This window comes from Cajanus cajan, chromosome 7 (genome assembly GCF_000230855.2).
Source record: "Cajanus cajan strain Asha chromosome 7, NIPB_CcT2T_4, whole genome shotgun sequence".
Classification (NCBI taxonomy): domain Eukaryota; kingdom Viridiplantae; phylum Streptophyta; class Magnoliopsida; order Fabales; family Fabaceae; genus Cajanus; species Cajanus cajan.
Window position 1 is genome coordinate 21616936 of NC_138523.1, and position 25287 is coordinate 21642222.

General features: G+C 36.8%; 2 protein-coding genes across 2 annotated transcripts; both read right to left on the minus strand.

The window, feature by feature from the left end:
• Positions 1 to 1152: 1152 nt before the first annotated feature.
• On the minus strand, positions 1153 to 25287 carry PIE1 (SNF2 domain-containing protein / helicase domain-containing protein). Its single transcript, XM_020370874.2, has 21 exons — positions 24952 to 25287; positions 24752 to 24864; positions 21647 to 21727; positions 21449 to 21556; positions 21208 to 21288; positions 21027 to 21115; positions 20797 to 20933; positions 20649 to 20713; positions 19687 to 19822; positions 19213 to 19284; positions 19048 to 19121; positions 18830 to 18964; positions 17107 to 17142; positions 16539 to 16607; positions 16318 to 16380; positions 13159 to 16228; positions 12665 to 12729; positions 12519 to 12586; positions 11449 to 12214; positions 10691 to 11211; positions 1153 to 2160 (listed from the first exon to the last, which is right to left on the minus strand). Exons 2-21 carry the CDS (start codon positions 24809 to 24811, stop codon positions 1725 to 1727), a joined length of 6132 nt encoding a protein of 2043 aa, XP_020226463.2. The 5' UTR covers positions 24812 to 24864; positions 24952 to 25287; the 3' UTR covers positions 1153 to 1724.
• LOC145949487 (uncharacterized) lies at positions 7127 to 10684 on the minus strand. The gene is made up of 2 exons (XM_083059439.1): positions 7486 to 10684; positions 7127 to 7297 (listed from the first exon to the last, which is right to left on the minus strand). Exons 1-2 carry the CDS (start codon positions 8897 to 8899, stop codon positions 7275 to 7277), a joined length of 1437 nt encoding a protein of 478 aa, XP_082915565.1. The 5' UTR covers positions 8900 to 10684; the 3' UTR covers positions 7127 to 7274.

Genomic DNA, 25287 nt, shown 5'->3' on the forward strand with positions numbered 1-25287 from the left:
GCACAAACCAATATAATTAGTTATATTAGTATTTTATTAGATTTTATAAAATCATAAGGTACCAATTTTATCCTTCTTAATTTTCTTTAAATTTTTATGGAAGGTGAAGATATTACTCTATATAAATATTTATGCACTAATATTAATAAAAATAATAATTAATAATTTGAGAGTCTAAAAGGTGAAAAAAATATATATATACACTCCCACAATCTTTAATAACGATAAAACATCATGAAAAAATTTTAATACTTCATAAAAATTATAATGTACCTTATAAAAAGGACAAGGATTTTTACTAAATTATTTCTTATAATAAAGACAAAAGGAGTATAAAGGATTTTAAGCTTAAATCTATTTTTACGCTATAGTTTCAAGAATGTACAATTTCAATCCTCTTAATTTTCAAAGTTAAACAATGTCATCCAAAATTAAACTTAAAATATTAATTCTCGTGAATAACAATCTATAATAGTTACTTAACTATATTAACTTTCTAGCAAGGAACATTATTTTTTACTACAAATATGTTATGTTTCTTTTTTATTTCAATTAATATTTATAATCAATTAAAACTTTTTTAAAATTTTTAATATCACTATTTTTTAATGTGACTAACTAATAGCAGGTAGTATTACTCACAAATACTCGACTTTTAATTTTGAATGAAATTAATAGCGAACTTATGTTGCTTTATTTTGATAATTAAGGAAATTAAATTACAATAAAAAAAATTAAGGTACCAAAATTACTAGTAATATTATAGAAATCAAAAGTGAATCTAATATGGTATTAAAGATTTTTTTAGAACAAAAATACTAAGTAGTTGTGTGGTTAATGAAAAAGAGATGTAAACAGTAATCGCTGACTAAATAGATAACCTATGTAATAGCTAAATTTTGTCGAGAACGTGAATTTTAAACCTTCATTTAGTTTATTTCAAAAGGCGCCATTTGTTCCCACATAACAGTCCTTTCAAAAGGATGTTAAATGCTCGCTAAAAATGATTTGGACATTGCAGATGCCACACAAAAACAGCCTTATTTCATCAAATTTTCTATTTTAGTTTAAATAAGCCAATGGCCATCTTTTAATCTTTTATAACAGAACGGTGAAATTTTCATTGGCGGGACACCATAAAAAAGGGCATCATTTTAAAACATGTATGGTATAACTCATTTTCTCATGTTAAATCATTTAGTGTTCTAAATGAATGGGACTAATGAACTAACCACTAAGACTAATTTGTTCTGCTTGCATAACAAAATGTTGCCAGCTAAAGCACTAAAAACCCTAGGCATGCCCCAGCAAAGAACATATGTACGAGTGCATGCAAAACATTCCAGGCAAATCCATGAGCACCGATAGAGGGAATAAAAAATGAAGGCTTCTTACCATTCTATGGAGAATGGCGCTGTCGAATTCGAGCTGAACCCCCAAGCCAATACATAATTCCCAATAAAAAAAATTAAATTATTGACAGCGTTCTACATCTCTATTTTCCTCATATCGAAACCTTCAGCAATGCTTGCCTTTGACCTGTTTGTGTCTGTATATGCAAAAATGGCATGCCTAAGAGAGAACTGTAAGAATGCATTGTTCCAATTGTAAGCCAACGGCGATTCATGAGCTGATCAAAGACTACTAACTTGCCAAGAGTATGCCACTTTGTATTCCAGTAGCAAAGATCTTTTAAAACTGCATTTCAGCCAAGATTTGATCCCTTATCTAATGTCAGTAAATTCAGAGAATGCTGTACAATCATCAAGGTCTGAAATTAAACCAGCATCATAATCATGTGGGAACATTTCCACACTACACATTTCCTCTGAACTTTCCCCATTCAAGCGAAAGAGCAAATTGCCATCCATACCATCAATTCCAACTTCATCGGCAGTGGATGAAGTGAGATCGAATCTCAGATCCTTAAGTGGTGATACTGACTGGGATATCGAGTCAGCCTGATGGTGATGCATTTCACTAGGATCTGTTGAAGCTCTTTTGGACTTTGACCTAGATGGCTTAGCAGAGTCAGATACAGAAGACTTTTGCTTTCCAGAGGATTGTATCCTGGATCCAGGTCGAGACCTAGCATCATTGGTTGGGAATGCAGATGAAGCCCATCCAGAGCTGTCTTCTTCACAAACTCTTGTTGCCTCCCTGAGGGGTGGGAAAAACAGGAGAAAACACCATAAGCTTTTCAACAACCAAGAAAAAATGTTCATAGACTAAGAAGTAAGGAGTTGGGAAATAAATTTTGGCATTTACTGACAGCTTGGTTAAAATAGTTATATTGATTCTTTAAAATGGTACTTTTGTTGATTGAAAAGAACAGTGACCAACAAAATACAACGAGACAGGGATTTATTTGATGTATAGAGAGAATACCCAAGAGAGTAAATTATGACCGAAATTCAACCAGGCAGGATATATATAGAAAGAGCAAATACTTCATTGGATCAATCACAAGTTGAATTTGTAATATAATGAATTATCAATGGGGAATTTTTGTTTCGGCATAACAAGAATACAAGTAGACCAAATGGAGAAAAGACAACATGAGCAAATCTTCACGCCTCATAAAGCAAAGACTATTCAGCTAGACTAGGCTAATTATATAAGCCTAGAAATAAACTACTGCATGGTCAAAAACACAGGCCAACACTCAAAATTAACTCTACAACAGATCAATGCAACGGAATTGAGTAAAATAAACTTCTGGTAATTGACAGGGCATAGCAATCTCTATTCACCAACATCAATCCTGCTATTACAACCTATTCCAGCCTTCCAGGAAAATTTCTATCTTGACACTGATTTGTGCCTCTCAAGGAAGGAGCCAAAAAGATGATTAACAATTTTCTGATGAAATGATAAACCACAGAATAAATATTAATCATTGAATAAGTCAACCATTCAATGCCGAGCGACAGATAACCCCAAGCAAACCAGCAACAGACAAAAATATTAAATTACTACAAGGGATGCAATTTGATATAAAAATTAATTAAAAAAATAAATTATTCTTATAAGAGCGAGAGATATGAGAGAGAGATTTAGAGAATTCAGTAAATTGTATTATTGATGAATGAAAAGATATCTGCAAAGATTACAATAAGCGTATACAAGGTTGTCAATCTCGAGAGTTTACGTAATCTCGTGAAGGCTCTGTAAACTCGTATCGTAAACTCGTCTCGTAAACTCGTAAGAGATTACTCAATAAACAAAATTATAAAAATAATTAAAAATTATATAATAATTAAACATTTTAACTTTATATTAAAGAGTAAAATAACAAATTATATTAATAATAAAATAATTTATTAAATATAGCAGGATTACACTATTCTAATTTATTTATATATATATATATATAAATATTAGATAATTTATAATACAAATAATTAATAATATACATATAAAAATAAAAATATAACTATTTATACATTAAATATTTTTAATAATAAAAATTTATAGTAGTTAAACAAAATAAAAAAATTAAGAAAACAAAATATTTAAGGCCTTATATTAAATTTTGTATTACTTAAAATATTATCTAAATTATAATAATAATAATTAATAATTAATAAAGAGAGGTTACTTTCTATAAAAAAATAATGAAGTAAAAACCCTCTTAACCAAATCAAAACAAAAAATAAAACTTGGCCCATTTGGCCCATATTCCAACCCTAATTATTTTTCCTGCAATGCAACCCTTCCTCAAGCCGTCGCCGCTGCCTTCCCTCTTAGAAGAAGACAGATCTGCAGATGCCGGGGAAGACAGAGCCACTGTCAGAGATGATAGATCAGCGGAGATTCGCCGGAGAGGAGAGGAGACTCGCGGAGGTGTCGCGCGGAGAGGAAAGGAGACGCGCGGATGTGTCGCGCGAAGGAGGTGAGGCGCGAAGGAGGTGAGGCGCGAAGGAGGAGAGCCGTGGAAGAGGCGCTGCGGAGGTCTGGAGTGGAGAGGAGAGTAGGAGAGGTCTGGTCTGGAGTGAAAGTGCCCTAACACAACACAAAACGTGCGTTTTGTGTAAGTGGAAAAAAAAAAAACGGTGATCTCTTAATATCGGAGGTAGTCTCGCGAGTTTACACGAGTTTACCCGAGTTCACCGAGATTGCTCGGAGTTCACTAAAAAACAAGTTTACCTCCGAGTTGTACAGGTAAGCTCTTGTAAACTCGTAAACTCGTAACTCGTTACGAGTTTACGAGTTGTCACTAGAGATTGACAACCATGAGCGTATATATAGACATAACCAACTTCTAACTAACTATGACAGTTAACTAACTTCAATACACTTAATAAAGGTGTTTATTATTCTATTCTATTCTATTCTCTAATATACCCCCCACAAGCTCAAGGGGGATGAAAGATAGTAGACAAGTCAGTCACATTGAGCTTGGACCGTAGAAACAGGAATCTCTTGGGCGACAGAGCTTTAGTTAAAACATATGCATATTGATGCTGAGCAGGTATGTGTGAGACAATAAGAGCTTTGCTTAACACCTTCTCTCGAACAAAAAAGATATCTAGTTCCATATGTTTAGACCTTGAGTGTAGCACAGGATTGTGAGATAAAGAAACAGTGCTTTGATTGTCACAAAGTACTTTGGGAGTATTAAATTTGACTTGCAATTCCTTTAGAAGGGATTGAAGCCATAATACTTCAGTAACAGCTTGAGCCAAGGCTCTGTATTCAGCTTCAGTGCTGGACCGTGCAACAAGCAGTTGCTTCTTTGACCACCAAGATACCAGATTAGGACCAAGAAAAATGCACGCAGCAGAGGTGGAGCGTCTATCATTAGGATCAGCTGCCCAGTCAGCATCAGTGAATGCAGTGAGATTAAAAGGATTAGTAGACGTAGCAAGTGTGAACAGCAGACCATGACCAAGAGTGCCTTTGAGATATCTAAGTATCCGTTTAATCACTTTCCAATGCTCCTCCATTGGTAAGCACATAAACTGACTTACTTTATTAACACTAAAAGCAATTTCTGGCCTTGTAATTGTGGCATATTGCAGAGCACCAACAATGGATCTGTATAAGGTTGGATCATCAAATAAAGTGCCATCCTTAGGGAGTTGTTGACCACCAATCATAGAAGTAGATATTCCTTTACAGTCCTCCATTTTAACTCGAGTGAGAAGATCCGTAATATACTTGTCTTGAGATAACAACAGCCCACCTTGAGGAGTAGCTTTAACTTCAATACCCAAAAAATAGTCCAAGGAACCAAGATCCTTGAGAGAAAAATTGGCATGAAGCTCATCAACCAATTTTTGCAGCAAGTCTGACGAAGTACCTGTAAGAATGATATCATCTACATAGACTAGCATGTAGACAGTGGCTGTGGACTGAGAGAGAATAAATAGACTTGGATCACATTTGCTTTTGGTAAAACCCAATTGAAGTAAAACAGAGGTCAGTCTGTCAAACCAAGCACGAGGGGCTTGCTTTAGACCATAAAGTGCCTTTTTCAACTTACAAACAAGGGTTTTGTTTCCAGATTGAACAAAACCAGGAGGCTGAGACATATAAATGTCTTCCTCAAGCACTCCATTGAGGAATGCATTGTTAATGTCCAGTTGCCAAAGAGGCCATCGAAAGGAAACTGCCAAAGAGAGAATAGTCCGAATGGTGACTGGTTTCACAACTGGAGAAAAGGTTTCTGAAAAATCAATGCCAGGTTGTTGATGGAAACCTTTTGCAACAAGTCTGGCTTTGTATTTGTTGATAGAACCATCAAGATTTTCCTTAATTCGAAAAACCCATTTGCAACCAATAGGTTTCCTTCCAGGAGGGAGATCAACTAAAGTCCATGTTTGATTGTCATGAAGAGCTTTAATTTCAGCTTGCATGGCATTTAACCAGTTAGGGTCAATGAGAGCAGCTTTCACTGTCTTTGGTTCTGCATTAGACAGTAAAAGCGTGGGAGTGATTCGAGGTTGAACAATTCCATTCTTGGAGCGAGTAATCATTGGATGAACATTAAGTGGCATAGCAGAAGATGAGTTTGAGGGAAGAACAGGAGCAGCAGACGAGTGTTGCTGAAAAACTGAAGTTGAAGGAGAGCTAGCAGTATCAGCAATAGAATCAGAATGCAAATTACTGAATCTTGAGGAGTCTGAGTTTGTATCGGATGTAGGCTGAGTTGGTGTTGACAAAGGTGGATTATGAGCACAAATTAAAGAGGGAATTGTTGACACCGAGGTTGCAGGGTTGGTAATTTTGGACTCGGGAGAAAACAATTCATGGTAGGAAAACCGCATTTCATTGAAAATAACATCCTTGCTGATGTAAATTCGGCCAGATTTACTTAAACACTTATAACCTTTGTGGCTAGGAGAATATCCCAAAAAGACACACTCCTCGGATCTAGGTTGAATTTTGTATTGATTATAAGGTCTAAGTAGAGGAAAACAGGAGCAGCCAAAGATCTTGAGAAATTGGTAATCAGGATTCTTATGGTAAATCATTTGGTAGGGTGATTGAAAATCAATTGAGGAAGATGGTAACCTATTGATTAGGTAGGTAGCAGTCAAGAATGCATGATCCCAAAATTTTAATGGAAGTGAGGCATGATGAATCATAGCTAGTCCAAGTTCAACCACATGTCTATGTCTCCTCTCAACCATGCCATTTTGGTGATGAGCATACGGACACGTAAGTCTATGAGCAATGCCTTGTTGCTGAAGATAGGAAACCATAGGACGAAATTCACCACCACCATCAGTTTGGATAGATTTAAAGGATATTGAAACTGTTTTTCCGCAAGAGCCTTAAAATTTAGAAAATGAGAGAATACATCCGATTTCTTGTGAAGAAGGTAAATCCACATATAACGTGTACACGCATCCACACACGTTAAAAAATAAGAATAACCACAACTAGATTCTAATGATGCAGGTCCCCAAACATCAAGAAAAACAAGTTCAAGCGGTTTAGAATAGACACTTGTTGAAGATTGAGATGGAAGTCTATGAGATTTTGCAACACAACATGAATCACAAAAATCAGAATTTTTATTGATAGGAGGAACATGAATATTACAAGATTTTAAAGCCTTAGTTAGTGCATCATGATGAGGATGCCCTAACCGCAAGTGCCATTGTTTGTAAACAGTAGGAACAGCCTTTGTACAAGTGTCAGTTAGAAAAATACAGGGTGTTGAGAAACTAAAAACAGAATTTTCTGGAATATCATCTTTTGGTGATGCACTCTTTGCTAAAGATGGATGAAACCGATAAAGACCATCTTCACCAAGTTTTCCTTCAAGAAGAGTCTCGTTCAAATCCTGTGATTTGACAACACAATAGTGAGGATAGAATACAAAATAGACATTATTGTCTTTGGCAAATTTGGAAACAGTCGTCAGATTTTTGGTTAAATTGGGAACAAGGAGAAGATCTTTTAAGGACAGAAAAGTAGAGGGACGAGTAGGGGACCGAAACACATTAGAACCAATTGAGGTAATGGATGTACCTTGGCCATTAGCCATGACAATGTGCTCAGCTCCAGTAAATTGAGCACTTTGAAGTAAATGTTGTGGATCTGGAGTAGCATGGTGTGAGGCTCCTGAATCAGGAATCCAGGCTGTGACCGTGTTCAGGACAGGAGCAGTTCGCTGTGAAGAGGATGCAGAGCTTGAATGAGCTTGCTGAGTGGCAGATGGAGCTGCTTGGAATGCAAAACCAGGTGGTGTGAAGCCAAAATTAGGAAAAATCGACCCAAAAGAACCACGTGATGCATGTGGAGGCCACTGTGATGATCCTGGATGTCCAAAAACATTGGTTGATCCATTAAAAGGTTGAATTCCAGTATTAGGAAGGAATCCAAAATTGTGAGAGCCATAGCCGGTTTGAGGTCCAAGACCAAGGCCAAAATTCTGAGGACCATAACCATTTTGAGATCCAAATCCAAAGGAAGTGTAAGGAGAAAAATTAGGAGCAAATCGTTGATAGCATGTTGAAGCTTCATGTCCTCTTTTATGGCATATTTGACACTGAATTGATGATCCACAATTTCTACCACCGCGTGAACCACCACGACCACGTCCTCCATCACGATTTTGACCAGAAAAGCCCGCATTGTAGCCACCCTGAGAGTCAAAGGATGAGTTCTGAAACATATTTTGCTGAGAACTTGGCATTTTTGACTGATGAAATGCCAGATTCGCACCTAGATTGCCATTAACAGTTGAGGTAGTTTGAGCCAGATTTATAGTCAAGGGTTCTTGAATGACAGATGCTTTGGCTTGTTCCAACTGCGCTTCTTGAGCAAGAATCATAATTTCAATTTCACCAGGCGAGAGAGCATCATCACGATTGACAAACGCTGTGATTGTGGAGATTAACGAATCATAGTCATTTGGAAGACCTCCAAGAATGCATTCAGCATGCTCTCTGGGGGAGACAGGGCTTCCAATTGAAGCAAGAATTTCAACTATAGTGCTGATTCGAAGAAGATACTCAGAACAGGTTCTGGTACCTTTCTTGATGGTGCAAAGTTCAAGTCGGAGCTGTGTGGCTTTGATTTTGGTGAGAGAGTGAAAATGCTGAAACACCATATCCCAGACTTGATATGAATGACGACAGGAAACCACTCGTGCTTGAATGGAGTCAGACAGTGTAGTTAAGAGCCAAGAGAACAGAAGCGAGTCCTTGCGATCCCACGTGGTGTATTCAGGGTTGACAATGTTTGCATCACGATCTTCACTGGTGAGGAATTTCATTGGAATTTTCGGATTAACAACAAACCTCTCAAGGTCATGAGCACGAATTACAGCCGTGACCTGTTGCTGCCAAGTCATGAAGTTTTTCTCATCAAGTTTACAGGTTAAACTTTGAGAAAAAGTGTGGGAGACAGTTGACGAAGCTAGAGTAGAAGCGGAAGCCATTGAACAGACGAAAACAGAAACAGAGACAAACGCGCAAGAATGCAGAGAAGACGCCTCGAACCAGAAAATATCGCAACAGAGATTTGCGAGTCGTAACAAAACAACAAATAACAAAACCAGCCAAGCGCGACACAACCAAGCAAGAACGGAGCAATCAGTGACAATGAAGCAGCCAAACGCGATGGACGAGCGTCAGAGAAGCGATTTCGAACACAAAAGAGGAAACAGCGCAAACGCCCAAGGTTTGCGATCGGAAGCAATGAACAAACACGATGCAAACAATTGCAGTCGTAGCGCTATCGCAAACGTAGCGCAATCCAGACACAGGCACGAAGAACAACAAATCGTCGTGCGCTAACAGAGAATTCGAAGGCGAAGAAGAAGAGAGAACGATTCCCGGACCCTAGCTCACGATGATACCATATAAGAGCGAGAGATATGAGAGAGAGATTTAGGGAATTCAGTAAATTGTATTATTGATGAATGAAAAGATATCTGCAAAGATTACAATAAGCGTATATATAGACATAACCAAGGTTGTCAATCTCGAGAGTTTACGTAATCTCGTGGAGGCTCCGTAAACTCGTATCGTAAACTCGTAAGAGATTACTCAATAATAAATAAATAAATAAATAAATAAAAATAACATAATAATTAATGTGTTACATCAATTATTAATATGTTATGTCAATTGTCTATGTGATATATTAGTAATTAATATAAATATAAATACACGTTGAAAACTTTTTTAGATTAAGGATATTTCTGTATGAAAAAAATAGGGGTGAAAGTGCAAAAATTATGGGCCGTGTAAACAGCATTGATGAGCCCACTTAAATTCGGGGCCAATATACAAAACTAGCCCATCAAACCTGATCCAACGAGACACGACCGGTGTGCATCCTGAACCGGGTTTAACGAACAAAATTGCAAGAATCGAAGAAGTTAGAAGCTAGTTAGATCAAACATCTAAATAGAGATCGGAGAAGAAGAAGAGAAGAGAATGGGAACGACGGTGGCGGGTCTAGCACCGGGTCTGTCACGGAAGCTGAAGAAGGTTCTAGAATCGAGGATCGACATGTCTGATCTCTTGTCTTCGCTCAACTCGCGCAGACCAGGTGTTCCGCTCGCAGTGGAGTCGCGCGGACCAGGTGTTGCGCTCAAGGTGGAGTCGAGCGTAGGGGAGAGGAGACTCGCGGAGGTGTCGCACGGAGAGGAGAGAAGATGCGCGGAGGTGTCGTACGAAGGAGGTGAGGCGCGCGGAGGAGTCGCGCAGAGGAGGTGAGGCGCACGGAGGATTGAAAAAAAAATGGTGATCTCTTAATATCGGAGGTAGTCTCGCGAGTTTACACGAGTTTACCCGAGTTCACCGAGATTGCTCCGAGTTCACTAAAAAACGAGTTTACCTCCGAGTTGTACAGGTAAGCTCTTGTAAACTCGTAAACTCGTACGAGTTTATGAGTTGTCACTAGAGATTGACAACCATGGACATAACCAACTTCTAACTAACTATGACAGTTAACTAACTTCAATACACTTAATAAAGGTGTTTATTATTCTATTCTATTCTATTCTCTAATAATTCTTAACAAAGGGCAAGCCACATTACTGAACCAAATTGTTGTCAGTAATGAAATTAACTAATTCCCTCTACCAGAGGGGCAAGTAAAACTCAGTTTTGTTTCTTGTTCTGGGCTCATGCCACCTTATTTCAGCACCCAAAAAAACCTAAATTACCACAAATTTCATTGACAAGTCAAACTATGAACAAAAACCCATATTCAGCCATACCTGAATCGGTTCTCAGCAATGGAAAAACCAACTTTAAGGCCATCTCCTGTTTGCTTATTTAAAGTTGGTGATGGTTCAGTGCCAGGTATCGATAAATTTATAACAGATGGAAATGAAGATAGGACATCACACTCCTCTTTCGGGAACTCCAGAGTTATATCCAGCTGATCAGTGCTCACTGGCATGTCTTCCCCTTGGATAGAGAGGATGACTTTGTCATTCTCTGGCCTAGTTGTGGTATCATCAAGTGCAGCTGCTACTAACTTCTTGCTCTGGGTCAAATTTGCAAATGTCATCCTTCCAGAGGATTTCTTCAAGGAATTTTGTGAAGGCTGGCCAATAGAAGTAAAGAAACTCTGATCGAAATAGAGACCATTACAGGCAGGTGATTGATTTTGCCTGCGCTCAATATGTGATGCCACCTTCCAGACAGATGAAAGTAGTGCAAAAAAATGTTTCTGCAGCAGCAACTCCCTATTAACCTGCTCAGAAGCAACGCCTAAGAGTATCCGAATGTTATCCTGCCAAAAGAGATTAGATATGAGAAAAAATTAAAGATTTTTTTTGCATTTATCAATTTTGGGATGATTAACGGCCAATAGGAATGGTTAAATATTTTCTAAATCATAACTAGTAAATAAAGTTGCAATCTACTCCAAATGAAATGAAATTGCATAGATGAGATCACTACCACATGCAAAGAAAAAATATTGTGGCGAAAAAATAGAAATGTTAAAATTTAAAATTGCCAGTCTAACCTCTGTAACTTTAAGAAGAGCCTTTCCAGAGCCTGGACTGTTGATCTTCTCATGATTAGCATTGTCCATTGAGAGCAAGACATACTTTTGGAATAGTTCTCGGAACCTCTCACAGCAATGGACAGGATGACGATATCTCCCCCTGTATAATCCACCAGCAGTCATACCATAAAGCGTCTCACTAACCAAACTCCAGTTAGGACCGTATTCATGAACAACAGCACATAATATTGCATCCTCCTGAGGCAGCCAAATATCAGCTGATGGAAAACAATCTTTGGACCAATGATTCCCCTTTTTCAATTTTTCTGGTTTTATCACCCAGATCCGTTTTACAGGCATAGGGGTGATGGATATTTTTCCTCCCATCTTACTCCTGCTTGTTGTTTTCTGTTCCAAATCAACCAAACTATCACAAGTTTTTGATTCTGCATGTTCATCCAGCACAACTAATGAGTTGGATTCTAAATCAGAAGCATAAATGTCAGGAGGATCCCTCTTGGACTTTTTGGACTTCTTATGTCTCTTTTCTTCTTCACCATCAGTTGTTAATTTAGACTTCTTACGTTTTTTCTGCATGGTTGAATTTGGAGACACAAAATCCAGACCAACGACATCCTCATCATCTATGTTCATTGGCTCTGCTTCTGACTCTTCTTTCACAAGTCTCAAGCCAGAATTTAAAGATCCTTTCTTTAGAGATTTGAACTTTGCCTTCTTTGGTTTCTTTTTAGATTTGGGCTTTGAATCCCCTGGTGTATGAGCCCTGCAGGGAAAAGATAGAGCATTCTCAGGTATTTTCTTATATAAGGTTTTACCTTATTTCAATACAAAACTTTACATGTATTTCAAACTCTTAGTAGTAAAGCTGTAGAAGAAACAATCAGAACAAAGCACATTTTTTATGCAAGGATTAATACCAAAACCCCAACCCCCACAGAAAACTCAGTCTGTGGAAGAATATTACAGTTATGAAGGGCAAAAAACTGTGTTTTGTTTGGATGTTGGACATTCTTTTTTTGAAGGCAAGTAACAGGAAACAGAAAAATCAAAGTTCAGTGCTGGCCTACTTTTTAGAATCATAAGCTTCTTCCTCAGCTTCTTTCTGTTTAGCTTCATATTCGAGTTCCTCCATTAACTAAAAAAACATAAAAGAAAACATTAATAATCATTCCAAAAAGAAGACAAAAAAAAAATGAAAGTTCATCCAATGCACCTGATGTTGAGCCAAGGCCTCTACTTGCTGTCGATATGCCATAGTTGCAAAATCAGCATCCCAGCCTATAATGTAGACCAAGAAGTGTTCAATCTCATAATGATGTCATGCATACAAACTAAACATCTAAGTATTTCAATATTAGTAACAACCCATCTGCTGAACAAGTCAATAAAAATACCAAACATTGCAAGCACTGAAAATCATCCACAAATCAATTTCAATTTTAAAAGCCAAAAGGATAACCATGCGCCAAAATAATTATTACACGATTATAAATGGTTTCAGGTGTAATGAACATAAGGAGGAACACGAACTACAAGTTATTTTATAGCATGTAGTAAAATTTCACAGACCTTAGAGACAAAATATTTGGATACAGTTTAATCACACTTTCAAGAGATACACAACATGACAACCACTTAAACATTTATAAACATGAATAAAAATAATTTTAAATGATATGAAGCAAAAGGGAGCAGTGTGGTGCATACTTTCATATACGAGAGGTTCCTCATCTTCATCAATTTCGGCTTCCATCTCATCCTTGTACTTTTCAATGCGATCCAACTCCCATTCTGTGTCCTCAATCCTGACTTCAGATTCCAAGGCTGTTTTATCTATAATTGGATCCCACAGTTCCAGAAAACGAATGGCATAGCGATCAATAGGGCGAAGCTTATTCTCAAATGCTGAGATAGCTTGTCCAGCTGCAGCTGCAGCTGCAGCCATCTGTTTGACATCAGCCAGCACATCAGCATCATCTTCTTTGACAGCAACAGAGTGTGGTGGTCTATCTTCCTTATGATCACTTCCATTTAACATTACCACATTCTCTTTATTTAAGTTTGAAACAGATTCACCTAACTCAGCAGTCTCATCATCCTCATTTACATAATCATCCTCCTCAAGTCTCCCAATGGCTTCTTCTGTAAACTCCTGGTTGTCCACAGCCTCTTCCAGTTCAACTTTCTTCAATGCCATATAATCTGCTTCATCTTCTACACATTTTAATGCAGCCTCTACATCTGCATTAGTTACAGAAACTTCCCCATTGTTCTGGTTTTTCTCCTTTGGCATATTTTTTACTGAAAGTGTTCTATGATCTGAAAATAGTTCCATAGGATCGAGCTTCTTGAAGAACTCGGTATTATAACCCCCACTTTGTATAACTAGATCATCAAGTGCACGCTTCTGTTTCGCTTTCTTCAAAATATTCTCCTCAATGGTGCTTTCACTAATCAATCTATAAATATGAACTTCCCGTGTCTGACCAATTCTGTGGCACCGATCTTGTGCCTGTTGATCCATAGCAGGATTCCAGTCACTATCATAAAAAATAACCGTGTCAGCTCCAACTAGATTGATACCAACACCCCCACTACGGGTTGACAATATGAAAAGAAAAAATTTGGGGTTTGTGTTAAAGCGCTGCATTAAGGTCTGTCTCTCCTCCGGTTGGGTTGACCCATCTAATCGCATGTATGTATAGCCATACAAATTAATGAAAGCTTCTAATATGTCAAGCATCTTTGTCATCTGGGTGAATATCAGGGCTCGATGACCTTCTGATTTTAATTTCCTCAACAAAATTGCTAATTCCTGCAGTTTCCCACAGTCAAATTGTATAAGCCGCCTATCGGGGAAATACACTTGGCGGCGTACAATTGCAGGCCTGATTGGTGACAGTAATGGTAACAGAACCTCAGAGCATTTCTGCTTGTAAGATGGGCGCAGAAATCCATTTGTCTCACTAGTACTGCACCAGCAAACAGGAGTAGGTGCTCGTGCAGCTGGAATTGCAAACATGAAACTTTCAACCACATCAGTCATCTTTTGAAATCGTTCAACAGGGGAGAGAACAATGTCAGCTAGCTTTGATGAGTACAAGTACGAAACAGGGTTTGCTTTCACTTGATGAATATCATATACAGGATGTCTTAAGGTAACAAGATCCCTTAGTGTTGTTGAGTAGATGGGTCGTTTTTTACATCTCAAGGAGTTCCACCATGCAATAGCTGCTGCACGTTCCTTTGCCTGTTTTAGCCTCTCTTCCCAGATTGCCCTTTGGATCTCTTCAAAAATGTTTGTTCCTTGCAACTTTTTTTGACATTTCAGTCCAGGCCTAATTACTTCTAGGTCAGCTATATCAGTACGTTCCATGATTAAAGTCGCAGGGGTCTCAATAGCTTGTACTTCATCACTTTCCCAAGCAGTCATGCTATGGTCAAGATGAGTGAATAAAAGACCCAAACCTCTTAGGTCCACCGTTGAAAAGGGACTAGGCAAAAGAATTGAGCAAACTGAAGAACTTAACTGAACATCAATACCACACATATCAAAAGAACTGACAATAGGACGACCCTCAAATAGGTCAGGATGATTGCAAACCTTACGAAGTTGCATGATAATACTAATCATCCCAAAAAAATTGGCACTTGCAAGGGTGGCTTGGGTCTCTGAGCTAGCAATGAAATCTTCATACAAATTCCGCTGTCTCTTTGACAGTCTACAATATATGACATGTTCATGCTTCATTGGAAGTTGCTTCTCAACATCTCGCTTTAATCGACGGAGTAGGAATGGACGAAGGACATTATGCAGGCGATCAACAACCTCCTTATTAACTTTTTCTTCTCCCTCTACCATCCCTGATATAGGATTACTAAACCAATCCTTAAACTCTTGATGTGACTGGAAAACATGAGGCATTAAGAAATGCATGAGAGACCACAGTTCCATGAGATCATTCTGTAGTGGCGTACCAGTCAAGAGAATCCGCCGTTTTGAATTGAAATTCAATAGTGTCTGCCACCTTTGTGACTTCCAGTTTTTAATGAGATGAGCTTCATCTAAGATCAAGTATTTCCACTTTTTGCGCTTGAAAACTTTGGAGTCCTGAATAACTAATCTATAAGTTGTTATGCATACATGAAATGAGTTTGGTTTTAACCATCCTTGTCTTTTAAGTTTTCGCTCCTTCGCACTTCCAAAATAAGTCAAAATTTTAAAGGCAGGACACCATTTCAGAAATTCAGTCTCCCAGTTAAGCATTACACTAGTTGGTACCACAATTAAATGCGGTCCCCAAATCCCTTTTTCACAGGCAAGATGTGCAAGCAAAGCTATAGTCATAATTGTTTTTCCAAGCCCCATTTCATCTGCCAAAATTCCATTCAGTCTTTTTTCATACATCGTGACAAGCCAATCCAAACCAATATGTTGGTACTCACGGAGAGAGTACTTGAGTAGAAAGGGAAACTTTGTACGCACATTCGTTGTGGAGAAAGTATTTCCAGTGGGTTGTGCTGATCTTGCAGCAGCAGCTGCATCAGCAATTATATGTTCACTTTCTCTTGTTTCCAAATTTTCATGAGGTGATTCCCATTGTTCTTCCTGGGACTGTACGGCAGCCAGTTCCTCACCAGACTTGATATCTTCATCCATAGGAACCACAGGATCCTTCTGCCCAGCATCTTCATGGACTGGAGAATTCGAAAGGTCCTCTGATAAAGCAGAAGCATAATCAGATTCATGTTCCCCATCTTCATTGTCACTTGTATCCTAACAACAAAAGGCAGGAAAAACAAAATCAATGTTTTAGTACCAATGAATCAAGCCATAGGTAAAAATTATAGGTGAATACCGCTTACCCTTTTATACCTTGCAAGCAGTTCCTCAACAGGCATGTCACTCTCCTTTTGTAATAATGCAATCTACAAATAACAAGAAGAATAAGTAACAGTATATACATAGATATAACCCACACAAGCTGGATACAGTGTTTACGGGAAAAATTCCTAAATTGTATGTATTTGGAAAAAATTTGTAAGAGAGTACACAATTTGTGAGAAAGATAGGATAAGCTCTTAACCTCATCCTTGGGATCAATTGCATCAACTCTTTCCAGTTTTTCCTCCTCAGATAAAGTTGTTTCATCATCCTGATCATTTTAAAGAAGGTAAGACAATAAATTGACAGGAAAAACAACAACCAAGAATTGAAAACAAGTAAATAAGCAAAACAATCATAATAGCTAAACAAATTATTCGACCAACAATGCCAAAAACTTTTTTTAATATAAGAACCAAGCTAATACCATTATATCCAACAAATGATTACTTCGAAAAAAGCTTTGACTAGTATGGAAGGATACAAGAATTCTGACTAGTAAACCCTTATCATACACAACATTTGGATTTTGAAACACATAAAGCAAAGGCTTGGTCAACCAGAAGATAATTTCATATCTAGTCTTTGAACTATTAGCTAAATCCCACTTTTCTCCATGAGCAAAGGTTTGATACATAAATAATAGAGGCCAAAAACTGACACAGAAAACATAAACCACCAACCACACGCACCTCATTGATGATCAAAACCAATTGAAACAAACTCAAAAACGGAAATGATAGCAATTATATCCTCACACATAGTATTACCTTATCTTCAGTGCCAAGCAAAAAGTCGCCATCTTCCTGACAATATTTCAAATCAGATGTCAGGAATACAGCAAAAGGAATTACAGTTGAACATTTGTTGGGAAAAAAGGTGCAATAAAGGAAAAGGCATAAAGAGTAATTTTCCCAATAAGCTTAACAGTTGAACATTCAGAGCTCATGTCCTCTCCCCTTAATATTGTCCCAAGAGTTTATTTGTCATAAGTTCCCTGTTTCAATAATATTTTTCTATTAACTAACTCAGTTTGAAAGATTAGCAGAATACTTTGATGGTGCCACAATTAGTTACAAAGAACAATCTTGATGAGTTGAAGCGGTGGAAAACAAATACATTGAATAGATTAGAACGACCCTGTCGTGTTTAAAGCTTCGAAAGCCAATATCTATGACTTAGTTCAATCTCTCTCTACATCTGTACTGCAACTTACAGAGAACCTCAGATACCTACAGCCAACACCACTTATTTATCACCCCTCTCTAAGGAATGCACATCTCCACCAAAACTGAGGAGTGTGCAAAACATCCAAACGGATCCGCACCAATTCATAACTGATTTGATCCATATTAAAAAATCTGTTTCGTTTTGAGAAAAAATCCAATTCAATTATCCGATTTATTTTTGCAAAGTGAATCGATTCAGGTCAGTTTTTAAAAAAAAATCAATCCATGAGTTTAACATGAATAACTGCACCGAACCAATCCAGTTTTAAAAAAAAAAAAAAAAAAAAAAAAAAAAAAAAAAAAACCAAACCGGTCCGCTTTGTAAAAAAATGGACTGACTAACCGATCCTCTTTTATAAAATAAATCCATTCAGTTCAGTTTGGATTTCTCAAATATCTGATCCATGAACACTCCTACCAAAACTACCTAATTCATTACTTGGATAACAACAATTCTATCATCCTATATACTAAGACCACAACTTTAATTAAGCTGAATAAGACAAATTAAGATGAAGATGTACAGAAACTAGCTCATAGCCATATCCAACTGGTGGCACCTGAGCAAGCTAGTTCTCCAGTGATTTGTATTATTCCATGCTAGATTCAACATATTAATATATTATACCAGTTATTTCCTTACATGCAAAACTACATATCACCGCTGGATCTCTACAATCATGGGCACATGGTTGTATCTTTCCCAACCATGTCAAAGTCATTCAGATTGTTGATGAATCATTACCTCAAAGACCAAACAGAGTCTGTTAGCATCTAAACTCCAGATAAATCCCAGAACACGGACTTGACATTTCTAAATCATTACTAGTCCGAGGGTTATGTCAGTTTCCAAGGAAGACAAATCAAGGATTCATTCTATGGCAATTTAGCATTAGCAATGAACAATTTTTCTGCTTTTCTGATAGTAATGAAAAATTTTATCTACACTTATTGTGTAACAATTCCCAAAGGAGTAAAGGAGTATCTTATAATTAGATGAACATCTTCATTTCGAAAAGACATCTTTTTCCAAAAAAATGTGGAGTAGCACAGTGAAGAGAGCAAGGAGAAATGAAGTGAACATATAGTAAGGCATCAAACAAGAAGGTGCACTCTTAAGTTGTCTGATGGATTATTCTACATAATTGCTGCGACAATAATGAAGATGTGTCACAAAAGCCAGATCTATAGATCCCTTACTGTGTAGGTAATTAATTATAACGAATACATGTTTGTCTAAATATAAAAGCAAGAAAAATATGACCTCTCCATCAGTAAAATCATATGCAAAATCTTCATTGACTGTCTCACTGGGAACCTCTTTGAGATTTTCAGATTGACCATCCTCACTCTGAGGTAGATTGTTTGTTGGTATAGCAACATCACCATTACTTTCATCCTGTTATTGAAAAATGAGCATTACACTAAGTCCTTAACTCACTCTGCTATTCAAAGTGGTAAAACTAAACACATACAACTTACACAACGTCGACCAGGGACCATGATGCAGTTGCTTGTGCCAATTTTGCTGACAGATAAAAGATCATCTCCATTTTCTGCAATTTTTTTAATCATGTTCTATGTCAGAATCAAGCATAACTTGGGCAAAATAAAAGGGGAACATACTTGATGCTAGTCTTTTCTTACCATCACCAGCTCTAACAATTTTCCCATCATCTTCACTATGCTCAGGACTACTTTCTTTCATTGCAGATTCTCCTAATTGTAAAATAAACAGTGGAATAAATTCTTCAATGGTTTATTAAGGCAAATATAATAGATGCATTAAGGTAAAGCTGATGCTTTTCTTTTAGAGAGGTACAAGTTACACTATCCTAACTAATTGTAAAATAAACAGTGTCATAAATGCTCCAATGGTTTATTAAGGCAAATACAATAGATGTATTAAGGTAAAGCTGATGCTTTTCTTTTAGAGAGATACAAATTACACTATCCTAACTACCATACTACCATTTTTCCTTTTCTGGTCTATATTGACATCCTTTGATAAGAAACTGAGAATAACTCAGAATTCCAGAAAACACAAGAGGATGGTTTATATAGCAAATCACCCTTCCTCTCTTTTAATCTAAAAGAAAATAATAAATAAATAAATCTCACCTTTCTCCCCAGAATAACGCTTGAGTAACTCCTCAATTGGAAGATCCATTTCATCACACAAAGCTGCCAATTCCTCTTGTCTTTCTTCTTTAGTTATAAGAGCCTCATCTAGCTCAATTGTTCGCTCATCATCCTCCTGAAAGCAGTACCATCATAAAATAAGTCCATATATGAGTTTGGCATAATCTGTACCCGTTAAAACACCAGAAGAAATAATCAGGTCAAAAACACACTTATAGAGGAGTTGTTCAACTTCCAAAAGAAACTCGTTATTGAGTAAACTTCAACAACCCACATGGATAAATTAACAATATTACAACTAGGAAATTCAGAAAGCATATAGTATAATGCCTTTTAAAGGATAAAAAAATAAGTCAACAATGCAACAATTAGAAAGTATATAAAGCATATTATATAAAAATAAATCAATAAATAAAATTTGAAGAAACAAAACATAATAATATAGGAATATGACATACTCTTGTTATCAGTGATGTAACAAAGAAAATGAATTACTACCTGCGGTAGTGGAACCTCACATATCCACACTATTCAGAAGTTGTGACATTTCTTTTAGCAAAACGACTAGCAAGCAGACTATTTCTTTTATTACTTCCACAGAAAGACAAATCACACTTAATTTTCTTTATCATGCAGCAGAAAAATTGTTTTTTTTTTTTAATAAAGGACTTCAGTCAAACAAACAATGTGCAACTAAAAAAAAACCAATTTTATTAGTCCATGCAGTGCAAGGGGCACCAATAGGGCACCTAAATGTCCAGCATAATAATAATAATAATAATTGATATTAAATAAATAAATATTATAAAGTTGAAACTCAACCTTATCTAGGATTTTGGAAGTAACAAGTTGTTTTCACAGACAACATTGCCCAAAAGCTCAAGAATCTGTGTTTATGATGGTGTGGCAATAACCAAAACAATAGTATTATAAAAAATTACCGATTCATCATCTGATTGCACATCATATTCTTCATCATTGTCAGCTGCATCTGATTGATACTCGGCTATAATTGGATTGAGTAAAGTTAAAAATAAAAAATAAAAATGATTTCCATTTATAACATCAAAGACACATCTCTCTACCTACCAACATTAGCTTCCTTAGGTTCATTAATAATATCTCCATGTACATCTTTGCATTGAACATTCATGTGATGCTCTGCAGAATTATTCTCTGCTGGTTTATAAGCATCCACAAGATTTTCTGCCAACATTGTTGAGTACCTGAAAACAATATATATTTAAAAGAAATGGCAAGAGTCAAGTGGGCTGCCAGTTTCAGCGAAAGATAAACAGAAAAAATAAAATGGAATCTACCTCTCGGTTTGCCCTAAAAGAAACTCAAGCTGTTTGTCGAGTGCCTTTTTCTTCTTCTCATCAAGTTCCATTTGATGCTTGTAAAGAACCTGGCACAACAATAGGTGATGAAATGAAGGTCATAAAATGGAAATTACAAAAGCTATGCCAACAAAGAAATCAATTAAATAAAATATATTACCAGTTTTTCTATTTTTGTCCAGAATTTCTTAATATCCTTAGAAATATTAAGTGCAACTTTTCTTAACCGCTGCTCTTCTTCCTGTACAAGATGCAGTTTTCATCAGATAACATTAAAACGGGGAATAAAAAAAGCATACAATCACCAAACTATACTTTCTGTAGCTTATAATAATACAATCACAGCATTGGTAACTATGGCAGATTATCAGTGCTTTCATTTATAGAAGAGAGATCAGCACCTTCATCTTCTTTTCACCTCTTGTAGCCTGATCTAACATGCCTTTGCTGGCTCTTAAAGCAACTTTCTTTGCCTGAGCTAATTTCCATTTCCTTTCAGACTCAAAGTCCTGCAAAACAAAGAACAGCAACCACAATCACACAAATTATAATATGCCACATTGAACATAACAGATTTTGAAGGTGAAACTAATGGATACCTTTGATAACCACACCATCTCTTCTAAGACATGGTCCCAATGAGTTTTGGGTCGTCGAGGCTCCCTTGGAGCTTCAAGAGCCTGACACAACAAAGATACATAAATTTAGAAAGGAAATGGAAGAGAAAAATGTTTTTTGCAAATCAGCAATTAACAGCATTCTCATTGGATGATTTCCTTTTTTCTTCATTCAGGTTGTTCTAGGAGTATTTCTTATACTCTTTCACAAGTCTTTACTCTCTCTAGAGAATTACGAGTTTAACCCCTAAAACTGATAATATAACTTCCAAAAGAGGGAAATAAAGTTCAAAGTTCAAACCTAGCATTTGGTGAGGCATTCCATCAAGGACAAGCAGAAACAGAAAGCAAAAAATCTTATTGTAAACTCAAAAAAATCCAGAAGAGAGAAATAAATAAGTCAACAGCCAAATATTTAGTCCCCAAATTTAACCAAAATTTAATAAATAAAAAAATGGTTTGATAACATGATTTTACAATCTTTAAATAAAATTTCACTTGCAAAATGCAAATACATTCACTCAAAATAATTGTCCCATCATTCTTGCTCAGCTTATTTTAAACTTTTAATTTTTCTGCATTTCTCTGCTTAATTGCATCAATTTAGTCAATTAGGCTCAGTATTTTTTTGTTTCCTTTTTCTCTTTTTAGGAAATTTCTAATCCTTCCCCCAGAAGTACATTATCTTTCTTTTTGAGTTACCAATCTTTTGGAGGTGAAAATTAGTTCCATAGTTTAAGTTAGATCCTTCTTACAAGGAGAAAAGGAGATTGATGAGGATGCCATACCAACAATTTGAGTTGGTATATGAAACAAAGAAACACTTCAAGCATAATTTTGTGATCACAAAGTGCCTATCAAGCTAAAATTAAAATTTTATCAAATAGGAGCATAGCATAAAGAAACATATCAAAAGTCAAAGCACACACACAAATATATATTAGCATTTTGAAGTCAAATAGCTAACAAAGTGACATAAGCTACAAAACGAAGATTGAAATCAAAACCAGCAGCTAAATAAACATAAGCAACCAGCAACTTAATAAGGACATGTAGAGAGGCAGAGGACCAGCAGCTCAATAAACAATAGCTAATAGCACTCCAGCAGCTCAATAAACAACAGCAACAAGCACACCAGTGGCTCAATAAACACAAGCAAACAGCACCTAGGTTTTCAAGCCACTCATGTAAGTTGTAGAAGATAAGAAGGAAGCGAAAGATGAGACAATAGCAATTTATGGGCCATTCATTTTCGGGAGGAACAGAGGAAAGAACAAAAGCATGAAAATGAGAAAACCACCAACCTTAAAGAAGAATGAGTTGAAATGTAAAAATGTGAAAACCAGCAAGTGGGCCACCCTGGATTTCATTGGAGGAAAAAAAAATTGGCAGGTTCGCTCTCTTGTTTACTAATTTTTTGAAGATAAAACATTCATTTTTTTAGGGTTTCACATAACCTGTGCAAGAATCATACAGTTCTTCTCCAGGTCACAATTCTTGCGATTCAGGTCTGATTCATGGTGCAATTCAAGCACCAAAACAATTTGCTCACCGAATCATATCCCCAGCTACTCAAATCATATCGAGTCACATGGATCTATCGCGAATCATACAATGCTGATAATGATTTGCTAATTGTGTAGCGAGAAGAAACATCAGCCTTTCACTTCCAAGGTTATTTTCAAGCAATGCAGCAACAAATATATTGATTAGGTTCTCTCTTCTAAAATCCTAATAAATGAATTCCTTTATTAACATCAACTTTGCTCTTCCATACCAAGTACAGTGTGTGGCATGACATGCAACCAACTTTTTCCCAGCACAATATCATATTTTCAAAACAGCAATACTAAAAATCCAAGTAAAGAACAATAACTTTTTAGCCAATTCATTTCCAAACTAATTCGATACGAAAAATCAAAACCCTTTTTCCTTTAAAAGTCTTGAAACATCAATCAAAAAAATAAGTGTACTGATTCCAAAACTCTTAAAATAAGCAGGTGACAATTTTCACTAAAGACGCCCTAGGTAGTCAAAATATTGATTTCAATTTTGTTAATAAATCAGTTTCAATTTCTTAAGCCTAGCATCAGTGTGTAGGAGGCACATCAAGTACGAGCGAGAGAGGTGAAAGAAGCTAATCTTAACCATACAAACGTGGACGATCAAGTTCAGTTTCACTTAAAATTAATCTTAACCATCCATTTAGCAGTAAACAGTTAAAATTAAGTCTTCTCATGCCCTCAATTGATACACTCCCTGTAAACATCAATGGTAGGGCCACTGTCTGTCATGCCGAAGCACGGGTTCATTATCCGTAAATCCAATTTTGTTAATAAATCAGTTTTAATTTCTTAAGCCTAGCATCAGTGTGTAGGAGGCACATCCAGTAAGAGCGTGAGAGGTGAAAGAAGCTAATCTTAACCATACAAACGTGGACGATCAAGTTCAGTTTCACTTAAAAATAATCTTAACCATCCATTTAGCAGTAAACAGTTAAAATTAAGTCTTCTCATGCCCTCAATTGATACACTCCCTGTAAACATCAATTTTAGGGCCACTGTCTGTCATGCCGAAGCACGGGTTCGTTATCCGTAAATCCAGGGATTCATCTCCAGTAACCAATGTTAACATATTAAAATGCAGCTAACTTCTTTTTTTCACCATATAAATAAAATCTAAGCACAGTTCCATACCTCAACTTCTTTTTAACTCCTTATATCGTTTTCTTTACTCTTTTTTTTTTTTTTGTATTAGCCAGTTCCAATTCACAATCACGACAAGTATTATTCCACTTAATTTTACATCATGCAACTTCTAAATCCACCTCAGAAGTAAACCATCAATATCGCAGCCAGTTTTCCCGAATCTGAGTTCCTTTTTATTTTTAAATTTTTTTACACAACAAAAACAAAAGTCAAGCCTCACAGAACGAGGAACAAAAACCAGCAGAACAACAAACCACAACCAGTAACTACAGTTTCCATTCAACGCCGGAATCAACAAAGAAAAATAATTCAAAAAATAAAATAAAATAAAAGTGAAAAGCCTAGAAACGACGACGAGAAAGACGAAACGCGAACTAACCTTTTGCCGTTTAGCTCTGCTCTCGTGATCAATCTTAGACCTGGGACCTTTGGACGCCATCGCGGTAACCAAAACTCACGCACCAAACATATCCGTTTCGCAGCGCAAAAAACCTGCTAAATCTCGAAACGATAACCGAAGGCAATGCATGAAGAAACGAGAAACACGCGGAAAATAGCGGTGCGAGGAAGGAACCGTACCTTATCGCGCGAAAAGTCGGCGAAATCTTTGGAGTTCGCAATGGATGGGAGCGATAGGGACCGAGAAGAAGAGAGTGTCGGTGGAGAAAAGGAAGAGAGAAAAAAAAAAAAAAAAGAGGTGAAGTTGTGACTCGAAGAAAACAAAACCTAACGCAGAGAGAGGAGGAAGAAGAAGAAGAAGAAGAAGAAGAAGGAGAAGACGAGAGAAGAAATTAGAAGAAGCCACGCGCGAGACGAAGCGGACAGCGTAGCTTCTTCACCTGACTTGTCAAAACGCAGCGTTTTGTTTCACTGTTCAATGCTTTCTTTCTCGCCCCGGAACCCCGAGAACGCTTT

Bases quoted from the DNA above. Each gene is read 5' to 3' on its own strand.
- LOC145949487 (XM_083059439.1), bottom strand. From the start codon at position 8,899: ATGGCTTCCGCTTCTACTCTAGCTTCGTCAACTGTCTCCCACACTTTT. The intron at 7,298-7,485 runs GTACATCCATTA...GTCAAATCACAG, and splicing joins TGTCATGGCTAATGGCCAAG to GATTTGAACGAGACTCTTCT.
- PIE1 (XM_020370874.2), bottom strand. From the start codon at position 24,811: ATGGCGTCCAAAGGTCCCAGGTCTAAGATTGATCACGAGAGCAGAGCT. The intron at 21,728-24,751 runs GTTAGTTCGCGT...TTGTTGTGTCAG, and splicing joins GCAGAGCTAAACGGCAAAAG to GCTCTTGAAGCTCCAAGGGA. The intron at 12,215-12,518 runs GTAGGCCAGCAC...TTTTCCCTGCAG, and splicing joins GAAGCTTATGATTCTAAAAA to GGCTCATACACCAGGGGATT.